The sequence below is a fragment of the Vigna umbellata genome, chromosome 8 (assembly GCF_029865625.1).
Source record: "Vigna umbellata cultivar VRB3 chromosome 8, Vumbellata_1.0, whole genome shotgun sequence".
Classification (NCBI taxonomy): domain Eukaryota; kingdom Viridiplantae; phylum Streptophyta; class Magnoliopsida; order Fabales; family Fabaceae; genus Vigna; species Vigna umbellata.
Genome location: NC_142172.1, coordinates 43,911,633 through 43,933,566, shown reverse-complemented (window position 1 = coordinate 43,933,566; position 21,934 = coordinate 43,911,633). Strand labels below are relative to the sequence as shown.

The window sequence follows — 21,934 nt, the reverse complement described above, 5'->3', positions numbered from 1 at the left end:
TATAGGGAAATGAGAAGACAAGAAAATAGATAAAAACAAGTCCAAATGTGACTTGCATAGACGTTGATTAAGTCTGAAGTAAAAGCGAAATAGCAATCTGCTGTACAAAATCAGTGACAGTTCTTTTGTGAGTAAGACGCAGACTTGGCAAGGTTCCTCCTACTTTTTACTTGTCCAACGGTCCTTATATATCATGAACCATCAAAGGTCTCCGTTCATGCTTACATTATTGCTGTCATTCCATTTCTAAATATTCCAAGTTTGGCCAAGCTAGCATCTAAGGTTGTTGTGGAAGTAGCAATTTTGGCTCAGTTGAACACGTAATTTACACTCCAAGGAAAGAAGAAAACCTGAACGAAGGAATAATAGCTTGAAAATTGAGATTGTTTTTCAGCATAACATTTGATGGTGACGTTAGTGCGAAGGTAGAGATTAAGCAAGGAAAACCCAGAAATAAAATCCAGGGCCACGTTTTGTAGTTGATGTGATTGATAATTGGGTAATCTGGAGACATGAATGACCGATATAAATGAAGCATCTTCTGAGTGTAGTAGCACCTTAATGGGGGACATCAACTATTTTTTCACGTGAAAACCCTAATTGTCTTTGTGGAGCTACCCTTCTCACGCTCAACTTCTATTATTTCAAATTTCAAATTCTGTAATCCTAATATTTTTCACATTCAGAAAGAAATTAAAATTCAAAATAATAATAATAATACTTTAATTATATATATTATTTTTTAACTTTAAAGTTTTAATATATATTATTATATTATTAAAGCGGATAGTTAAGTGAATTTTTTCCTTTGAAAAAAATTCAATCTATCATTTCTTATATTGATTAAAAAATTTGTTTTTTAATATTTATAAATAGATAAAGGTGGCAAGATTTTTATATCTTTTTATCTTTAAACTTTAAAAACAGACATACATCTAGTATTTCTTAACTTAAAATGAAGAATTTTTAAAAGGAAAATGATACTTGAACAACCATTTTTGACAACATTTAGACACGCGCACACGTGTCAAAATCTGAGTGGTCCATTTTCATTTAATTTTTTCAACTGGACCACTCAGATTTTGACACGTGTGCGCGTGTCTAAATGTTGTCAAAAATGGTTGTTCAAGTGTCATTTTCCTTTTTAAAACTGACTAAATTGGCAGATTTTTATTTTATCAGCAAAATTGTCAGATTAAAAACATATACTCTTATATTTGAAAAATATTCAATTTAATTTAACATTAAATGACGTTCGTTATTCATTTTTTTTTATGATAATTTCTTTTGTTCTGCCTGCGTGTAACCGATCCAGTTTTGATGAAGCATACCTTGAACCTCAAGCATGATTGAAAAGCCCAATTATGGGAATTAAATCAAAATTGCATATTTCTATGTATAATTTGCTTTACTTCAGATTTTATATTGTCCAAAATTTGAATATCCCTTTTCATATATGATAAAATTCAATAGAAATAAGCTTGAGTTTAAAAAAAGTATATATACTTATTTCTTAAGTATTACTACCAATAATAATTAAAAGAACTTAAATTTAATTATTAAAAGTTGAGTTTGTTTAATTGAGTAAAAATTAATATCATTACAAAAAATATATAAATAAGTTACATTAATATAAGTCATCTTCAAAAAAAGTTGACAATTGTTATTGTTATAAAATATTTATTTTCTTCATCATCGTATTTATTACTTTTATGTTAACTAATAAACTTAAATTATAACTGTATATAATTTATGTGATATTGCTATTTTAAGGAGTAAACATTTCAGTTTCTTACTCCACGTATAATCAATCAAAGATAAGATGAGATTGATTGATCTCTAATCGGTTTAATTAATTAATTTTTAAGTAACTATAACTTATAATATAACTTAATAATAACAGTGTTAACTAACTAAAGTGTCAAAGTTTAAACCATAAATAATTAATTTTTTTTATCAAATATTGTTAGAATAAATTAACATCAATCTCATATATAATAGAAACTACATTATTATTATTATTATTATTATATTTAGTGTAGTAATTATATAATAGAAACTAGATTATTATTATTAAAAAAGATAATCTATCAATATTTTATGAGTGAACTCGTTTTGATAAATTTTTGCCGGCATTATACAAACAATCATAGAAAACTTGCCAAAATGGACCGGTTAGTACAGATTATCATATAGTTAATTATAATAATTTTTTGTTTATATAGAAAAAAGTTTCTTGTAAAATATATTAAACGCTACAACCATGTTTGTTGTATCACATTGTCGTATCCCATACAACTAAAATATCAATCTGTATTTTTTATATAAATTTCTTGTCCCATAAATTTGTCACATCATAGTTTTGATATTACCAAGGAAGTAAGAAATTTTATTTTCTTAAAAGAATATGAAGAAGATAAAAGTACAAGCAACTTTAACTCAGAAAATACTTTTGACTGAAAAACACAAACCAAATCATATAGAAAGGAAGCAAGTAAACTTAATTAAAATAAATGAAGAATCAGTTTGAAGATAGTAAGAGAATATATAAAAGAACATATTGATAAAAACTATTTAGTTAATAAAATTATATGTTTTTATGTAATTAAAAGAAATATTATATATAAGATTGTTGTGATGGTATAAAATGATTAATAAAATTTAACAAGTTAAATAATATATTATATAAAATGAAAATTCATAATAAAATTGAACAGGAAGCACTTGGATCAAGTGAAGCAAGATTGAAATTCGTGAAAGTAGAGATAGAAAGGTAAAATTTAGGATTTCCAAAAGATTACCTATGTTAGGCGGTACTTGAATCAAGCTTAGCACCATGAAGGTAGAGAGGAAATTTGTCCCCAAGGCTGGCCGCCACTTACCTCAAGCCGGGTGCCACCTCCTAGTGGTTATCTAAGCTGAGTGCCAGTGGGACAGAGAGCTAGTTTCTTCCGTCTGAGTGCACGCACGGTGTATAACATGAGGCTTTGGGCGTCACAACTTTTGCTAATATGACACGTCTGACTTATTTTCCTTGTTTCATTGTGAAAAAGAGGGTCTTTTAGGTTTTCCAGAAGTGTGGAACACACCTTAAAGACCTTTGGGGCTATTAGTGTGCCCTGAAGCAGCTTCTTCCATCTTCTTCCATTATTCAAATGTCCTTTTTAGGCTCTGGAGCAGCTGCTGCAATGTTACCCCATACAACACTTCCTATGCATTTCCCATGCTTGTATGGGAACACCTTGTTTTGATATATCATCAGATGTTGAACACCCTACAATCCACTCATAGCCACACTGCTACCCCTAAATTAAGGTGTGCCCTGAACCACACCAAGTTATAAACTGAATCACTAAATTTATAGCAACGTTGGTAACAATCGGATAAAATTGTCTGTTTCCCACCTCAACCACCAAAAAATATGTAATGCCCCCATCCAAGGCAGAAGATATATCAACTATAGCACAACACAACCAAAATCAAATCAACCTGTCCCATACATAGATCACTCTGCAGAATCCCTTGTCAAACTCTACCATATAAACACCCTGAACAAGCACCTGTGCAGAATGGACACACTAAGAGAATGGTACAATACCCCTGCACAGTTTATTAGAAAATGGCAGATACACCGTGAAAGTAACAATTGATCTGCATTCACCATCAACATGGGTAAAGAGAACCTGATGTGTTGTTTCAAAAATATTCTTTGACGCATATGAAACAGATAAAATAATGGGACTATGGAACTATTACCAATAATCTTTACAAGAACACCAACCATCCTTAAAGTGATGAAAACGATTATTATCTCTCACGATAATATCTCTTCCAACAATTTTTGAGATGAACTTAATGGCATTATGACAATCTCCACAAATCCTAAGATTTTTTGTAATACGTATGGGCACTCCATGAGGGAGAGCTATGAGGCCAAATGCTAGAGCAATCTTCTCACTGTGGTACCATAATTCTGAAGCCTTTTCTTCTTCTTCTAAATCAAAAAGTGATAGTTTGGTATCAGGAACATACCCAGCTTTCGTCATCTCCTCTCTGAGCTTAGCTAGCATTGCCTGAATTTCAGAGTTCTTTTCATGAGAACTATTCTTTGCTTGGAAAACATGGACTCTATTCTTTACAGCAACCCAACTATAACCAACATTTTTTTTAATTCCAATATCTCTCATTTCCTTCCTGACAATAGTGGCTTCTTCCCATCTGCATTTAGCAATTACAAGCATTAGCAAAAGAACCATAAAAAATATTAATTCAGAAGGAAGAGACAGTTTAAGTTCTGGCTAAACATGCTAAAGCAACTACAGAAAAATGAAAACCACCACTACAATAATACAAACCTTATCCTACTAGAAGCAGAAAAATAAAAAAGAAGGTAAATTCTTTTGAGACTAATTTGGATGGGACAGCTTATTCTACCAAATAGAACGAACAACTCAGCTAACTTATCCATTCTATCCAAGAAGGAAACTTAGTTATCGAAATTGTAAATTTTTACCTGCCAGCAGATGCAAGCATGTTGGAAAACACTACATGGTTGCCAGAGTCATCAGGATCTAGCTGGAATAATTTTTCAGCTGCAATTTTCCCCAGCTCTGTTTTCCCATGCATCTTACAAGACCCGAGTAGAGCTCCCCATACAGATATAGTGGGAAGAATTGGCATTCTTTTAATAAATTCATATGCACGATCTACCAAACCAGACCTCCCAAGAAGGTCCACAATACATGCATAATGCTCAGCGCCTGGTTTAATTCCATATCTCCCTCTCATGGATTCAAATATATGCAAACCTCTCTCCACTGCCCCTGCCCTACTACATGCTGACAATACAGAAACTAGTGTAACATAACTTGGTGCTATACCAAAGCTGCCCAGTGTCATCTCCTCAAATAAAGTCAATGCCATGTCAACATCGCCCAAATGTGCATATCCACCTATCATTGCATTCCAAGTGACTAGGTTCCTCTCGGGCATTTCTTTGAATACTTGCTCTGCGTTTTCTATACTTCCGCATTTTCCATACATATCAACAAGTGCACTCCCAACAAATATATTCTCCTCGACACATGCTTTAACAGCAAGAGCATGAACTGACCTGCCCAGTTCAAGCCCTCCAAGCTCCGCACACGCACTGAGTACACTCGATATCATGAAATCTGTTGGCTCAACCTCCTTCCTTGCCTTCAGGAAGACCATACACGCTCTCTCTTCCTCGTGGTTTTGCACAAGAGCAGCAAGCATAGAGCACCAGGAAACAACATTCCTCCTGCCACTGCCAATTCTATTAAAAACCATTTCAGATGACACCACGTCCCCACATTTTCCGTAGAAATCAATAAGCCCATTGGAAACAGAGACATCCTCCCGGTACCGGCTCCGAACTATAAATCCGTGTAACTGAATCCCGAGCTCTAAACTCGCCATGTCAGCACACGCATTGAGAAACACACAAAACGTTATCGCATTGGGCTCTCCACCCACACAAAGAAACCTTTTAAACGCGGAAACTGCATCCAAACACCGGCCATCCTGAACTGCATTGGAAATATACGCATTCCACGTGGCCAAGTTTCTGTGCGGCATTTCGTCGAACATGTTACGAGCCTCGACTCGAAGGCCGGTTTTGCTGTACATGTCAAAGGCGCTGCACCCCACAAACACGTCCAATATATTTCCACCTTTTAGAGCGAGGGCGTGAAGCTGTTTTCCAGTAAAGGGCATGCGCAACGAAGCCGAAGCTTTGAAGACGCAGGGAAACGTAAAGTCGTTAGGGAGAACACACTCGCGGCGCATGTTACTGAAGTGGAGGAGCGCGGAGGTGAAACGACGGTTGTGAACGCAGCCGGAGATGAGAGACGTCCAGGTGACGACGGTGCGGGGATTGGTGAGTGACAGAAGGATTTCAGCTGAGTTGATACGGTCGAGTTTGGAGTACAAGTTGACGAGGTGGTTGCAGAGGAAGGAGGAGAGAGGGGTGTCATGGGTTCTGAGGATGAGCGCGTGGACGGAACGGCCAAGCAGGGAAGAGCGGGTTGAAACAGCTGACTCCAGCAAAGAACCAAGCAGGTTTGGAGAGGGCGCGTTCATGGATATGGTGATCGGAAAACAGAGTACATTCTTTTCAGCCAGCTTTCGTTTTCTTGCATGCCATTTCAGATTGGAAAAAGTTTTTCTATCTAAGTTTCTTTTTTTTACAACTTTTTTTAAGATTGAAGAAGACCAGTAAAATAAATTAATGACATATGGACTATTTTTGGGTATAGGCTAAGTCGCCTAAGCTCTACAAAATTTTTTCCAACCACGCTTCGTCGAGTTAAGCTTTGTTTAATCTAATGTACACCGATAGGAGGTCGATAAGTTAAGTGCCATAATGAATACATAATTAATGAATATCTGTAGCTCTTAAGTTTGATCTGTATTTATAGTTTTGGTTGTGAGTTTGGATTAACAAAATCTTAATCACAGTTGAATTCAAGCTCAATCATCTTTAATCAGTGTTTTACCTTAATTATGTTCAGAAATCATTGTTGCAGCTGTTCGACTTTGATGTTTCACGGGTACCGATCGTCGACGCCGTCCGGGGATCACTCTATTATCAAAAAATTTATTAAAAAAAATGTTAACTTTTTTGCAAGTATACCAAATCGTTACAAGTAATACAGTGAATAAGTAAAAATATCGTCTCCCAATGGACTTGTGCAACTCATGACAATTCTTCCTTTTATAACTCAATTAGATGTCAAAATGCACAAAACAACACAAGAAACTATTTTTGGTATTTTATCAAACACTTTGTGTGCAAGGAATTTATATTTAAAAGAAACTCCGTTGGAATTGGGTTTCATGAATCTTATGAATATAAAACTTTGTTCAATATTTCATTACTTCATTCAAACATTCACATCAAGACATATTAGTCCTAATCCCTTAACAACTAGTTCTAAATTAATATTAAAATGATAATCTCTTAGTCAATTTAACATACAATTTGCATTAAGTCCGATGTTAAGAACGATTAAGTTATTGAGTCTATCCTAGATCCCAATCACTTAAGTGCTCTATCTACATCTTCAAAGTTACTTTCCAGTAATCAAAGACATTCAAATAACATTATATTTTCATACAATGATAATAAATTCAAGAAAGAGCATATGAACGAACAACGATATATTGAACAGGAAAATTAAATCACAGTGAGTTCATTACATCCAATCCCAACGAAAGAGAAATTTAACTACTCCTAGTCATCTAAAACGTACACATTTGAAGCAATCCCTTGCAACAATGGTGTCTTGATGCCTTGGAGTAGTCTCCGGAAGTTCCTGAGATGTTTTTGTTTCTTTCTTTTGTCCTGAACTTCTGTCAGCGGGATGTTTCTGTCTTTCTGTCACGTCTTTTAAAGCCACTTAATTTCATTAATTCGCTCAGCGCACATGTACTGGTGCGCTATGCGAATTTTCTTAACTGCTGTACTTTAACTGATGTTATTCGCTTAAGGCACACGTACTGGTGCGCTATACGAATTTCCTTCTTCTGGCAGTGCGAATTTTGGTTTTCGCTTTGCGAAAATTGGCTGACAGAGTCTAAATAATACACTATTTCAATGAGGTATAACAACATGAATAATTACAAGATTGAGCTCATTTATAAGTATAAAAACAACTCTTTTTCACACTTATCAAAATATTGTCATATCATACTCCTATTATTTTTCTGTAAATAATTTATTTGATAATTAAATAAAGAGGCTTTTTTTTTCATTTGACTTTTTTTATCATGAGAAGAAAAAAATAAAAATAAGAATATTTTATTCCACGGTCATGAAAACCATACACGAAAAAGAGGGGAACAAACTCTTTAATGATGCCAATTTTTCTTCAAAGTTATACAAAATGACAAATTAAAAGAAAAAATACCATGGAAGTCATGCGAGCTTAACAATTCATTTCATTACAATTTCATCTTTTTATTTTAATTGAAGCAGTGTTTAAGTGGTATGATTTTAATATATTATGATATAAACTGAGGTTATGTAATGTTTTAATACACATTTGACAGATAAATAAATGAAGATTTTTTCACATGAAAGTGTGAAATACTTTGAATATAAATATTTAATAAAATTTTATTTAGTGTACAAACACTTTCTAAAAAGTTTCAAATTAGAGACTCACGAGAATCCCATAAAAAAGTTGTAACTATTTTTTGGAATTTTGGAGTCCTAAAGGTGTTTTAAAACATCATGTTTGTCAAGTTTCTTTTGTCTAAGTTCACATTTCTTTCCATTATTATAACTAAAAATACTATAGGATGGTCTTCATGGACTATGATTCCATGCTGATCTTTATTAGTAAACATCGCATCAGGCATAGCCTTTGCAAACTCTACCTTTTTCGATTATCATCACACTCCGAGAACATTAATTCAATCCATAATTATGGAGCTGTTTCAAAATGAATCACAGCTTGTGGTAACTCAGTCTATCATGGATTCGGATCGTATTGAGTTTGAAAATATTGTATATTTTTATGTGAGTTAGATTTCAATCCGACTTATTTAAACTCGACTCATAAAATTGAATCCGTGATGGCCGGATTGGCCCACCAACCCACCTACCTAATTTTATTTTATTAAAATTTAATTTTAATTTTATAAAACAATATTTATAATTTTTCTTGAAAAAATTATTTAAGTTCCTTATTTTCAAAATTAATTAAACACTCAAGAGAGTAAAATTTGTTTAGATTTGAATCATAGAAAGTTTGTAATTTTTTTAATAAAAAATTATAATTAAGTGAGCCAACTCGTTTATTCACCAGCCCGTGGTGAATCGGTCCAGATTCGAATTTTTTTGGCTCGCTAATAAATGAGTCGGGTTGGGTTGACTCACTAAGAGACCAACCCGTGGTGGGCCGGATCGAGTCGGACTGAGTGACCCATTTTGACAGCTCTACGTAATGGGTGTTTCACCCTGCATCTCCAACACTTCATCTGCACCTACAACTTTTTCAAAAAATTCTTTTTAATCTTAGTAAATATTTTTTTTTTACTTTTTCTCTTTCTATTTAAAGTAAATCTACACTTCTTTAACTCTGCACTCTTTTAACAAATTTTTTAAAACTTTGTTTTTTATTTATAATTTAATAACTATTTAATTTAATTTAAAATCTAATATTTTTTAATATTTTAATTATTATTAAAATATAATTTTTTCATTTAAATTAAATTATTATTAATTTTAAATAGAAAATAAAACTTTAGAAAAAGTGCCCATAACTATGTTATCGGAATTCCAATTCCCACACAAAAGTTTTAAAAATTTGTTTTTTATTTATACTTTATTAATTATTTAATTTAATTTAAAAATTTAATATTATCTAATATATTTTATATTTAAATAATTATTAAAATATAATTTATATTATTATAGTAGTAATATATAAAAAATAAAAATAATTAAGAAATCTAAAAATTTCAAAATCCTATTTTATTAATTTAATATTATTTAATATATTTATATATTAAATCAGATTTTATATAATTATTTTTATTTTAATTATTTTAATTTTAATTTTTGTAATATAATTATTATAATAATAAGTGTTGGAAGTGCAGGATGAAACACCTACATAATTAATGGGCTTATGGGTTGGCAAGGACGAATATTAGAACATTGGTGAGAGTGTTACATCCTACACCTCCAAGATCTCATCCTGCACCTCCAAAAATTCCACTTTTAACCTTCTGACATTTCATCATTATCTTACACCTTTAACTTTATAGAAAATTTTATTTTTAATTTTAATAAATATATTTTTATTTTCTTTTTTTTCTTGTTAAAAAGACTCTATATTACCTTAATAATAACTAAATTTAAAATTCAAATATTATTTCATATAATTTCATATTTTAATAATTATTAAAATATGATTTATGTTATAATAATAATTATATTAAAAATATAAAAATAAAATAATTAAAATAAAAATAATAATAAAAAAGTAAATTATATTAAATAAAATATTTAATATATTCAAATATATTAAATTATATTAAAATATTAAATTAAATTAAATAATTATTAAAATTTAAATAATAAACAAAATTTTAAAACAGTTATTTAACAAATAAAATTATATTAAATAAAATATTTAAATATACTAAATTATATTAAAATATTAAATTAAATTAAATCATTATTAAAATTTATATATAAAATAAAATTTTAAAAACTCTTTATCGGATATGGATATCCGATTTATAACTTATCGGATATCTATATCCGATTAACAAATTTTTTAAAATTTTGTTTTTTTTAAATTTTAATAATTATTAAATTTAATTTAATATTTTAATATAATTTAATATATTTAAATATATAAAATATGATTTTAAATATTGTTTTTATTTTTATTTTTATTCTTATTTTAATTATTATATTATAATTTTTATTTAAGTTTAATATTTATTAAATTTTAAATGAAAAGCAAAGTATTAACATATTTTATAGATTTTAATATAAATAAATTTTTTAAAATTTTCATTTTTATTTAAAATTTAATAATTATTTAATTTATTTTAATATTTTATTATAATTTAATATATTTGAATATATTAAATCAAATTTATTTTTATTATTATTTATTATTGTTATTATTTTATTTTTATGTTTTTAATATAATTAATTATAATATAAATTATATTTTAATAATTATTAAAATACAAAATTATTTTAAATAATATTTAAATTTTAAAATAAATTAAATTAAATTATTATTAAGGTAGTGAAGATTATTTTTAATAAAAAAGAAAAGAAAATGGAAAAGTATTTATTAAAGTTAAAAATAAAGTTTTAAAAAAGTTGGAGGTGCAGGATGATGATGAGATGTCAGAAGGTTAAAAGTGGAATTTTTGGAGGTGCAGGATGAGATCTTGGAGGTGTAGGATGAAACACTCCATTGGTGATGCAGTCATTTATAGGCCTATTGAACTCCTCATGTATGCTCAACAAGTCCATGAATGACTTCAGTATACTCTCTTATGTCTTCACTTTAATATCTTTAATGGTTACATCTTCTTTTACGAATCCTTAACAAGTCGGATAGCATTCAAGCTCCAATATAAGTCAAGATGACCTTGACAGTATATAATTCAATGAAAATTAGAAAGAAAAATTATTTCACAAGAGTTGTGTTATGCAAACCTAACAACTTCCTATTTTTTGTAATCTTTTCACATTCATCTATTACAATAATTTTAAAGAAAAGTTACTCCATTATAATGATTTTGCCAAAAAAGTGTAATTTTATATTATAATTTTTAAAAGTAAAGTTTCCATTCCTTGTTTTCTTATTCTCTTTTCTTAAATATGCTTATTACAAACCAAGCATACCACATGTAAAAAAAATTCTTAGTTTGTTTTAAATCATCATTCTCTTAAAAAAAAGGTAACGTTATTAACTAGCTATCCACAAATTTTTTTTATCTCTATCTTTAAGTCAAATTTCGATAATTTTTTCTAAATGATTATCAATGTTATTAGGATGGAATTATCTCACAACTTTTATTTTCCATTGCAAAATTAGTGTGCATTTTATGTCTTTTTATTCTTTTCCAGGAAAATGTTCGAAAAGAATAATCTAATAACAATCATTTCGTCTTAATTTACTTTATTCAATTATAAAAAAAACAAAACTTAGTAGGTTTAGAAGCAACATCTTACTTTGAAAAGGGAGTGGAAAGACTGAAATATTTACCTTATTTCTGAATTTTGTTCTCTCTCCGAGGTCCCCAAATGTTACAAACTAATAAATTCCATTTATGTTTTTAGGTGGATGCTCCCTTGCCCTAAGGCTATGATGGACGGAAATTTTATAAACTTTTGTATAGAATAAGAAAAACTAATTAACTTTTCAGTCCATTGTAATTTTAAATATTTTTACTTAAATTTTCATTAAATTATTTGTTTTAAATACTTAAAAATTACATATTTTTAATTAATCTTTTTTTATTTTTTTTAATTGAATGATGTGGTTGTTTTTATTTTATGTTGAATTGTACATTTGTTTCTTTTATTGAAAAATATATTGGATAACAAAAAATTCTTATTGTTTTACTACATCACGTTGACACAACAATTTCTTGCTATACTTTCGTGAAAGTTATTGAAAAACTTAATCTTATTATCTAATACATTTTCAACGAAAATAATAAAAGTCATTAATTACATTAACATTAATATTATTTTATATTATTCACAAAACCTTTATTTAAAAAAAAACTAAACTCAAAGATCATGTTACCTGACTAACCAAAAATCAACTAATAGAAACTCAATTAGAAAAAATAGGTTATTTTAAGATTAAAATTAAAAAAAAAATCAACTAAAGATAAGGCTAATTTAAAGTATATAAGTGGATGTAAACTTCACCTTACAAACCGATTTTGTAGAGTTGAGTTAGGCTTAAAGTGCACTTCTTAATATGGTATCAGAGCTATGGTTAGAATCTATCCTAACGATATTTATTGTTTATTGGACATATTGTTCTATCCGTTATCGAACCGGACCATCCATTAATGTCTAATCTTACACTCGATATATGATATATCTATATATATATATATATATATATATATATATATATATATATATATATATATAATATATATATATATATATATATTATATATATATATATATATATATATATATATATATATATATATATATATATATACTATATATATATATATATATATATATATATATATATATATATATATATATATATATATATATATATATATATATATATATATATATATATATCGTCGTGAGGGGTGTGTTGGAAGTCTCACGTCGACTAGAGGATAAGACCAATTTAAATTATAAAAATGGGTGCAAACCTCACCTTACAAGCCAATGAAATTAAGTTAGGCTTAAAGTCCACTTCTTAACGAATTTCATATAATAATAAAATTTAATAAAAACTCAGTTAACATTTAACGTTTTAAGAAAATCTAATAAAATACAAAGACATTATAAATTTTAAAAATGATGGGATACCACACACACAAAAAAAGTATGGGGTGTGGGAGGAAACAAGTAAAAATTGTTTGACTTCTGAAGTTAAGATATCCTTCTTTTTTATTTGGTAATGGACTGGACTAAAAGAAAATCCATTCGGCATACTTTTGTGCAAAATACCTACGACTTTATTTCATCTAAAAAATGTTCTGTACGTTTGTATTTACTTTAAAATACTTTTTTGTAAATTATTTTGATTATTATAATTATTGTATACTAAAGTTGTTGACTTTCTAATTTTTATGAATATAAAAAAAATCAAATTAAAAGGAATGCATCGGGACATCATGTCAAATCTCCAAGAAAAAATAATTCTCGTGTTTGACAGTGAAATACTTTCTTGACAATAAAACAAGGTGTCACAAAGTCTCAATTATTTCAACAACTCTTTTTCATTTTTATACTTATTGATTAGTTTAAAGTTTTGTAGAGAATTTGCAAATGATTTTTGTTTTTACTATCGGTTGTAGCCAGTGTTGTAATACAATTATTTGCGTATATAAAGAAGTAAAAAAGAGAAAAGGATAACAGAGAACATAAATGAAGAAACATGAGAGAAGTTTAAAAAAGCAGATGAATTATAAATATAAATGAAGCATATGGATAGAAGCATGGAGCACGAAACATGCAATGGACGTTGTCGTTGTGCATGAAAACAAGAACAGTGGCTACCTAGAAGCCTATATAGTCCTACAAAAGAAGGACATATGTGTGTAAGATAAAACAGGATTTTGAAAAGAATACAAAACCACTTTTATCACTCCCAATATGTCCTGTTTCAGCGCTCCTAACTGCAAAACAACATACCTTTCTTTCTTTTTCTTGCATTTCCATTTCTGCTTCATAGGAATTCAAATCAATTTAATTTTCTAAATTAAATTATTTCGAGTTAGTTTTTTAATTAGCTTTTTTACTTTAAATTTAATCAATTCTCATTAACATTTTTTCGATCAATGACTTTCAGTTTTTGTTTTTTTTCAAAGCTAGGTCATTAGTAACTATAGCTTTTACTATACATATTTTTGTTTCTTTTTCTTTCTTATCTCTTTAATATTCTTATAATTTTATATTATATTATTGATGATAAAGATCTTGTATTGATCAGAAATAATATCAATTTATAATACATATACATAAAGATAAATTTCATTTTACTGAGTCTATTTAGTGAGAGTCATTAAAAATTTATCCTATGAATTTAAACATGTTATTTGTGTTTTAGAAGGTATTGAAAATCATATATAGACGTTGAGTTAATTCCAAATTCAACTATCTTATATGTTGATATAAGAGACATTAAGAAGAATTCATAATAATTTATGTTTCTGATCTTCAACAAACATTAATTTTTTTATTCTCAGTTTTTTACATTAATCAGGATATACTTAAACTGTAAGTGGAATGATGAATACCTTTAATCCACTTTTTGTCTTAAAATTTGTTTGATTTCTTAGTTTGCGTTCAATATTATCAATACGAATCAAATCATGAACTCCTCTTGCATTGTTTTTGCGAGAAAATGAATTAATTAAAAAAGTATTAGAATTATATTCAATATATCATTTGTTACATTTTTTATCATAGAGGTTTTCCTGTTTATATTTTTCTCATTAAATGGCTTATTATATTTTATCCTTTTACCTTTCATTTTCTAATATCTCTTCTTATATGCCTTTTATCACCATCCTTATTACACTTTACAATAACTCAATAACTCAGTGTAGTGATTATGAGCTCACACAATATGAAAATGATACAAGTAATATAATCTTAAGATCCATATATATAAAGCTATTGTTCTATGTATATACTATCCGACAACCAGAGATTTTGTCATCTTTTATATTTTAATCATCTAACTTTTTACTTACTCAAATATGCATGTCTTGTGGGAAGTGAAGTGTGTAGGTAAAGGGATCCACTTCAAAGATTTGTATCTGCACAATATTTGATTCGAATGTATTCAATCAATATAACATGTTTATATTGGACTCTATTTTTAACTTTTCCTCTACGTTGCCATTATTTTCAATTATGGAAGGGGTCACAGCGTCAAATCCTGTCCAAACTTCAATGTTGGTGAGCTTACGTTTAAGAAATAATTCATACGGCAATTTATTTAATAATGTTTTGTCTCAATATTTATATGCCTCGTATTTTTCTTTTCTATTTCTTAATAGTAAATGTGTTCTACTGTACATGTAATATTTCTTATGTTTTATTATTTTGAACCATATAATAAAACATGTTTACCACATTTTATGATTGAACTATTGATGTGCTGCGTTTCATCTTTGGTCCATCAGGGATATAACTAAATCGAAAAATCACTTTCAGTAAGATACGTTGCGTAGGGTGCTATCTTCTATCCAAACTAACTACCCATCAGATCATATGAAACATAAGTTAAATAATTCATTGAATCCAACTTCTCAATCATGAATCCTGAATCCCAATAGTAGATTCTTCTTACAAAAGAATTAATATACGTATACAGTAATCTTACAGAAACAAACCTTATAAAGATGAATGTAAGAGAATATATTGAAATGAAAGGGCAAGGTGTTACGTGTATCTTAAACTAGTGTACTATTTTATGTCAAACGGTTTAACTTAATTAACCGATTTAAGAATTTTTACCTATGGTAAGAAAGTGGAATTTTTTTTTTCAAAATATGGGAGAGCGGCTAAAAGTTTAAGAACAATAGAGTGTTTTCTTTTAGGACCATGTTAACAACTTTTTGACAATAGATTATTGGCTTAATAGTCTCTTTTGTCCCCAGTTTTGCTTGATTATGTCAATTTGGTTCCTGGTTTTAAAAAAGTGTCAGCTTGGTTCTTACTTATTAAATTTTGCATCAAAATTGTCCTTTCCGTTAAATAGAAACAAACGGCGTTAAGGATGGATGATCTGGCAGTATTTAATGATAACGTGTCATTACACGTTGAGGTGGATATTAAAGATGTGGTTTTTTTAATTGGGAAAAAAATTCATTCAGAGTATTTTGATTTGTGGAAAATTAGGGCATTTCCTCAATAGAATGGAGAAAGTGCGATGGAGAAGAGACTTCGTTCTTCTCTGCAATCCTTCGTGGAATAATTCATTTCCTATCCACCAAACAAAACCTCAAATCGTCAAAATCCTAATTCAAAACCCTAATCCATTCCATTAAACCCTCCTCTCCTCTGTGTGCCTCTCTCCCTTCCACCCTCTCTGACTCCATCTCCGCCTCCGTCCAATCCTTCCAGAACCTTACAGGGTCCAACTCGAACAAAACCTTGTCTCCCCTCATTGTCCTCCCTCCAAGCGTCGTCGAAGCTCTTCCCGCTGCTCCGAACCTGAACCAGTTGACGAGAAACATGGACTTATCGCGCGCCTCAAAATTCTCGCCCACATTGCTCTGTTGTGCTTTTCGCATCCAAGAAAATTGTTTCTGCTCTCTGCTTTGCTTCCCGGCATTCAGGCTAAATCGCTTGCCCTAGATCGCTGAAGCTCCATGCTAGAACCCTCTACGCCTCGATCTAGTTCGTTTTGGAAGCGAAACTGAAGCAACCACAGCGTCGTCCAAAACCCCAATCGAAAAGAGCCCCAAATTGCAGAACCCTAATCACATAGAAACCATCCCCACCACGAGAATCCTCATCGCGCCTCAACATCATGTCTCCTCAGACCTGCAAAGCAAGAGAACCAAACCAGAACAACCATGGACAAATCGCAACGCAGCCATTTGGAAATTTGGGTTGGCGGGGGCGTAAGAAAGAGGAGTTTGGGGGGTGGGGGTGGTGATAGGGTGTGGGAGGCGGAGCGGGGCAGAAGGGGAAGTGAAAGAGGGAGCAAGTGGGACAGATATTCGGTGGAGGAGTAGGATGTCATTGCCTGCAACACTCTTTTTGGAAGAAGAAGATTTTATCGGAGAAGGAGAAGTGGGACGTCGTTGCTAACTGTCACATTAATTATAATTAAAAGTAATTAAAATAAAAAGATTAATCCAAATTAATTATAATTAAAGGAAATACTAAACACGTCCACACATACAATTTAAAAATGTCATGTCTTCTGCCAGATCATCCATCGTTAACGCCGTTTGTTTCTATTTAACGGAAGGGACAATTTTGATGCAAAATTTAATAAGTGAGGACCAAGTTGACACTTTTTTAAAACCACGGACCAAATTGACATAATCGAGTAAAACTAGGGACAAAAGAGACTATTAAACCTAGATTACTTGTTACTATTTTATTGGTATGTATATTTAAAATGAACCAATCACGAATTATCGCGTGAGCGGTTGTAAAAAAGTTGTTAAAAAAGTTATTAAAAAAACATTTTCCTTTCTTTTAACAAATAATGTGTCCACAGGCATAGGTGAAAAAAAGTAAAGGTTTTGTTAAAAGGGGAACTTTGTAAAAGTAATCTTAAGCAAATGGTTCGTAACAAAACAGAAAAAAATGTATACATACCTCGTTCCTGTTTTCTTTCGTATGATAAAATTAAGAACGAGAATCTTGCGTGTTTTGGCTTTTCTAGAGCAGTCCTTATCATTACTGTTTCTAATACAGCTATTAATTAAGTCACTGGCGGTGTTTACCAAGCATGTTTTATCGTTAAACATGATTTAGTACATTAAGAATGTTGTTTTATTTAGTTAAAGTGAGAAGTGTATATGGAGGTTGGTATACTCGCATAGGGATATTTTAGACCCTCTCTACCCCCACTCTAAGTTAGCATATGCCATATAAACCTGTCGTCGAAATGAACATTGGCATATAATAATAATGCATACACTTAAAGACAAATAGTCCGGTATATGAACTTACCTAAACCAACTACTTTTAATTCATAATTAAAATTAATTAAATGCAAAACGATAAGAGTATCCATTCTTTAGCCGCAGTTGTTGAAGCTCTCTTTGGATACTCTTTGTTTGTCCCCAGGTTTCCCCTACAAGGGCAATTAAATAAATAGCAATTATTACGTAGAGTAAACCCCCAAAAAGCTTTTTATGCTCAATGCCAATTTGTGTTCTTCCACGATAAGTAATTCTTGCCCATGGTAAACATATATTTTGAAGACCAACTGGGGATTTGAACCTCACAACACCCTCCTGTGGACCTTCTGAATTTTCGTATTGAAGCAAGTTGTGATTTTATAATTGCCTTAGTATTGCAATGTTTGATAGTTAGTACTTTTAATTGGCAAAAGACAATCTTTGTGCATGTGTTGGTTGTGTGGTTTTTGTATTTTTTTTTTATTATTAAGAATTGAGGGAATTTACACTATCTACTCAACCAATTGAGTTAGACCATTCAGTTCCGTAGAGCCACGTTAAGAATTTAGAAATAAACTAAAATTTGATGTTTAAGGTAGAGAATTTGGAGTGGAACACAAGTCTTCTACCAACTGATGAGCTAAATCATTGTGTGCCTTAGTAATAAAGACATTAAAAACTGGACATGTGACAAGGGAATGAAAATGCAGGAAGACACAGCACTGAGTTTGGTACATCTGATTCACTAAACTGTTTGTTTCTTCGGCTGTTGTTATTCACTAAGCAATTTTAATAGCTAGTTTGGTAAAGAACCTTATCTAGTTCTGTTTTTTTGTTGTCACTTGTCAGTTTTGCTCTCTCCCTCGTTCTTGATTGTTTTTGTACTTGTTTCTGCTTTTGATGGGTGCATTATTTTCATGGGGGTGAAAAAGCTGAAAAGAAGGGGGAAAAAGATGTCCTGCCACCTGCTGCAACCTCAACTCCCCCTCCCTCCATTAATTTATCCCAATATTCCTTTTCATCCTTCCCACGAACACTCCTATCATACGGTCCAATTTCTTTCCATCAAGGATCAATATCATTGTCTCTACAAGCTAAAATCACATCTTGCAGATTAAGCTCAACGTGTAAAATCATAGAGATACTCACATACCTGCATTTTACTATTGAAAATTAAAAATGACGATTGCGTTATGAGGAAATTAATATCTGTGTGGAGGGCATGTGGCTGGAGAGACAAAAGAAAGCCCACCATCGTACCTTACTACATACAAGAAAAGCAAGGTGCTCGTGAGTTAGTGTGCAGAATTCCCCTGCTATTCGTCTAGTTAATTATACCATCATAAGGACCACACACACAGCGGCAACAGCAACAAACACAAGGACAATAAACCAACACTGCTTGTCACCCACTATCCCCATCACCAACGTCACACAAAAACTTCAACAAATTTTACACCACGCTTTTTCTTTCAAACCCAGAGACAGTATAGTATAGTTTAGTTATTTTACATAATAGGAACAGAAAGAAAGAAGCAGCAGCACTATATACTTTTAATACATGATAACGAAACAGCTTCATCGAAATACACACCTGCTTATCCTTCGTTTCGCTAAATTTCTCTTTTTGATCGTCAAAATACAATCGCCGCTCCGGTACCCCTTTTACCCAAGACAAAGATACGAAAACTAAAAAAAAAAAGGAATCCCATGAAGTGGATCGCACAACCGCCAATATGTTCTTTATCTGGTAAGATAAAATAACTCGAAGCGAACCAACCTCGTGTTAATGAGTTAATGTTTTTTTTTGTTCAGAGGAAGTTTCCGGACAGGCTACGGTGGCGCCGGTGGTGGTGGGTGTTGTGCGTCCGACAGGGGGTGGAGGAGAGGAGTTGGAGGACAAGGTCGGTGAAGGCGCGAATGATGTACTTGTGGGTGTGAGAGGGGTTGAGAGCGAGGTAGCACAGGAGAAGTTCGTGGAGGTAGTCCCAGTCTTGGGTGATGTCGACTTGGCGTGAACGGATCATTTCGTGCATTGAGCGGAGGAAATCCACGTAGGGGTTGAGGGAATACTTGGGGACTGTGACGCCGCCGCCCGTGGGGACGAAGGTGCGGGTGTCCGGGGATTCGACGATGGAGTTGGAAGTGCCCGGGGAGGAGAAGAAGAAGCGCTGGGAGGCGAAGACGGAGGCGAAGTCAGGCTCCGTGGAGGAGGAATGGTCGTCGTCGTCGGAAGAAGAAGAGGGGTGGGTGAAGGTGGTGGAGTTGTCGGTGGAAGGTGGAGGGTGAGGGTGGTGGAGAATGGTGGGGTATTTGAGCTTGAAGAAACAGAGGTGAAGGCGTTTGGAGAACAGGGTGGGCATTTTTGCTTTGGAGAATTAGAGAGAGAGGAAGGACGAAGGAGAAAGAGTTTGTTTGTGTATGCCTTATATAAACTTCTACAACTGTGTTTCCTGTGCCTCTTCACACTCACCAATCATTCACACACATGCTACATAATTCATCTAAATAAATACTACTTATCAATTTTTTTTTCTATTTTCTTTCTACGGTTTAATGTCATATTAGTTACATTATATTAATACTTCTTTTTATCTTTTTCTGGGAGTAACTCAATGATGTTTAAGGATACTTCTGTTTGATAATTTTGCTTTGTAGACCACGTTTTTTCTGATAATATTTTAATTCTCCAATTATGGGATTTAAAATTTTGTATGAAGACTGGTTATTCGAGTTATTACTATTGTTAAAGAAGTTAATAATGTATGTGATTTTTGTACAATATGGATACTTGTGAAATTAATGGACTGGACAGAGAAACAACTAAGAAACAACTAACAACTCTTAATCGATTGGGTTAAGATAATAATAACAGCTACAGTTAATAAAATAATGAAAATTGTTTATTGATAATGAATCATACTTAAGGGTAAACTCATTTTAATATATGTTTGACAGGAATGTCAGATAATTAACTCTGATTTTATTTATCTTTAGTACAAAAATGATTGAATAAATAACTCACGTGAATAATTCACGTAAATAACTTACTTTAGCATCTAAGTGTCTTTGATCAATACCCAAAAAAAAAAAGAGAGTGAATAACGTAATTCGAAAGATCGTGAGAAAGTCCGGCGATCTTCATAACACCTTTACATGCTTTGAATAATAAAGAATCTCAACCTTTACCCGAAATAGTTTTTTAAACTATAACACATAGAAATCACTTGCTTTGAAGATTCTAATTTGTACTCAATAGAATAATCCATATATACATATGCTAATAGAACGATGGATTAATTGGATACAAAGAAATTGATTAATCCTAATTAAAATTAATTCAATATTTAATTAATTTAAATAAAACAATAATCAAATTTAATCATAATACAATAACTCGATTCTATAAAAAAATTAATGAAAAAAACTGTAAATATAAATTAAATATATAATTGTTAAGACGTTTTATTACCCATCTATTATAACAATAAATAATTTATCTATTAAATTTGAGTTTACTTTAATATTGAAATATTTTTAACACGTGCTTTTCAATCGATAAAAAAAATATTTATTTGATAACGAAAAAGATAGCATTGAAAAATTAGAAAAATATTGTTCCACTCTACATTATTAATGAAAAAACAATAAATTCATTTTATTACAACTATATAATTGTTATTATTTCGGTTATGGTTCTCTGTTTATTATGTTTTAAATATTTGTCTGTCACAGTTCATGTTGGAATCTTATTTGTTCAAATTGATAGGTTACGTTATTTGATGGTCCAAGTTAATAAAAATTTAATAATTTTATCAACAAATATGTATTAAATATTATTATCATTAATTTATTTATCTCTAACTTGTACTTATAAATTTTAAACTAAATTTCAAATTATTCATTATATAATTATGTTCAATTAATATTAATTTATGTTTTGTGATAAATTAATTAGATTAGATTTAATTATTAAATATTGGAAGTTTTACATTAATTAAAGATAACATCAATTAAAGATAAGATCAATTTATAATTTATAAATATGTGTATATCTAAC

At 30.7% G+C, this 21,934-nt stretch overlaps 2 protein-coding genes across 3 annotated transcripts; both read right to left on the bottom strand.

Annotated features, from left to right (window-relative positions):
• Positions 1-2,655: 2,655 nt before the first annotated feature.
• LOI1 (Pentatricopeptide repeat (PPR) superfamily protein) lies at positions 2,656-6,301 on the bottom strand. Its single transcript, XM_047295043.2, has 2 exons — positions 4,514-6,301; positions 2,656-4,218 (listed from the first exon to the last, which is right to left on the bottom strand). Exons 1-2 carry the CDS (start codon positions 6,103-6,105, stop codon positions 3,753-3,755), a joined length of 2,058 nt encoding a protein of 685 aa, XP_047150999.1. The 5' UTR covers positions 6,106-6,301; the 3' UTR covers positions 2,656-3,752.
• A 12,196-nt stretch (positions 6,302-18,497) lies between these two features.
• LOC124822951 (transcription repressor OFP16-like) lies at positions 18,498-20,329 on the bottom strand. 2 transcript variants are annotated; one of them, XR_015781533.1, is made up of 3 exons: positions 19,655-20,329; positions 19,469-19,563; positions 18,498-19,138 (listed from the first exon to the last, which is right to left on the bottom strand). XR_015781533.1 is itself a non-coding variant. In XM_047295064.2 (2 exons), exon 1 carries the CDS (start codon positions 20,235-20,237, stop codon positions 19,686-19,688), a length of 552 nt encoding a protein of 183 aa, XP_047151020.1. In that variant the 5' UTR covers positions 20,238-20,329; the 3' UTR covers positions 19,317-19,563; positions 19,655-19,685. The 2 variants fall into 2 exon arrangements, 1 of the variants encoding a protein (XP_047151020.1); XM_047295064.2 differs by lacking the exon at positions 18,498-19,138 and having other exon boundaries at positions 19,317-19,563.
• Positions 20,330-21,934: the final 1,605 nt, after the last annotated feature.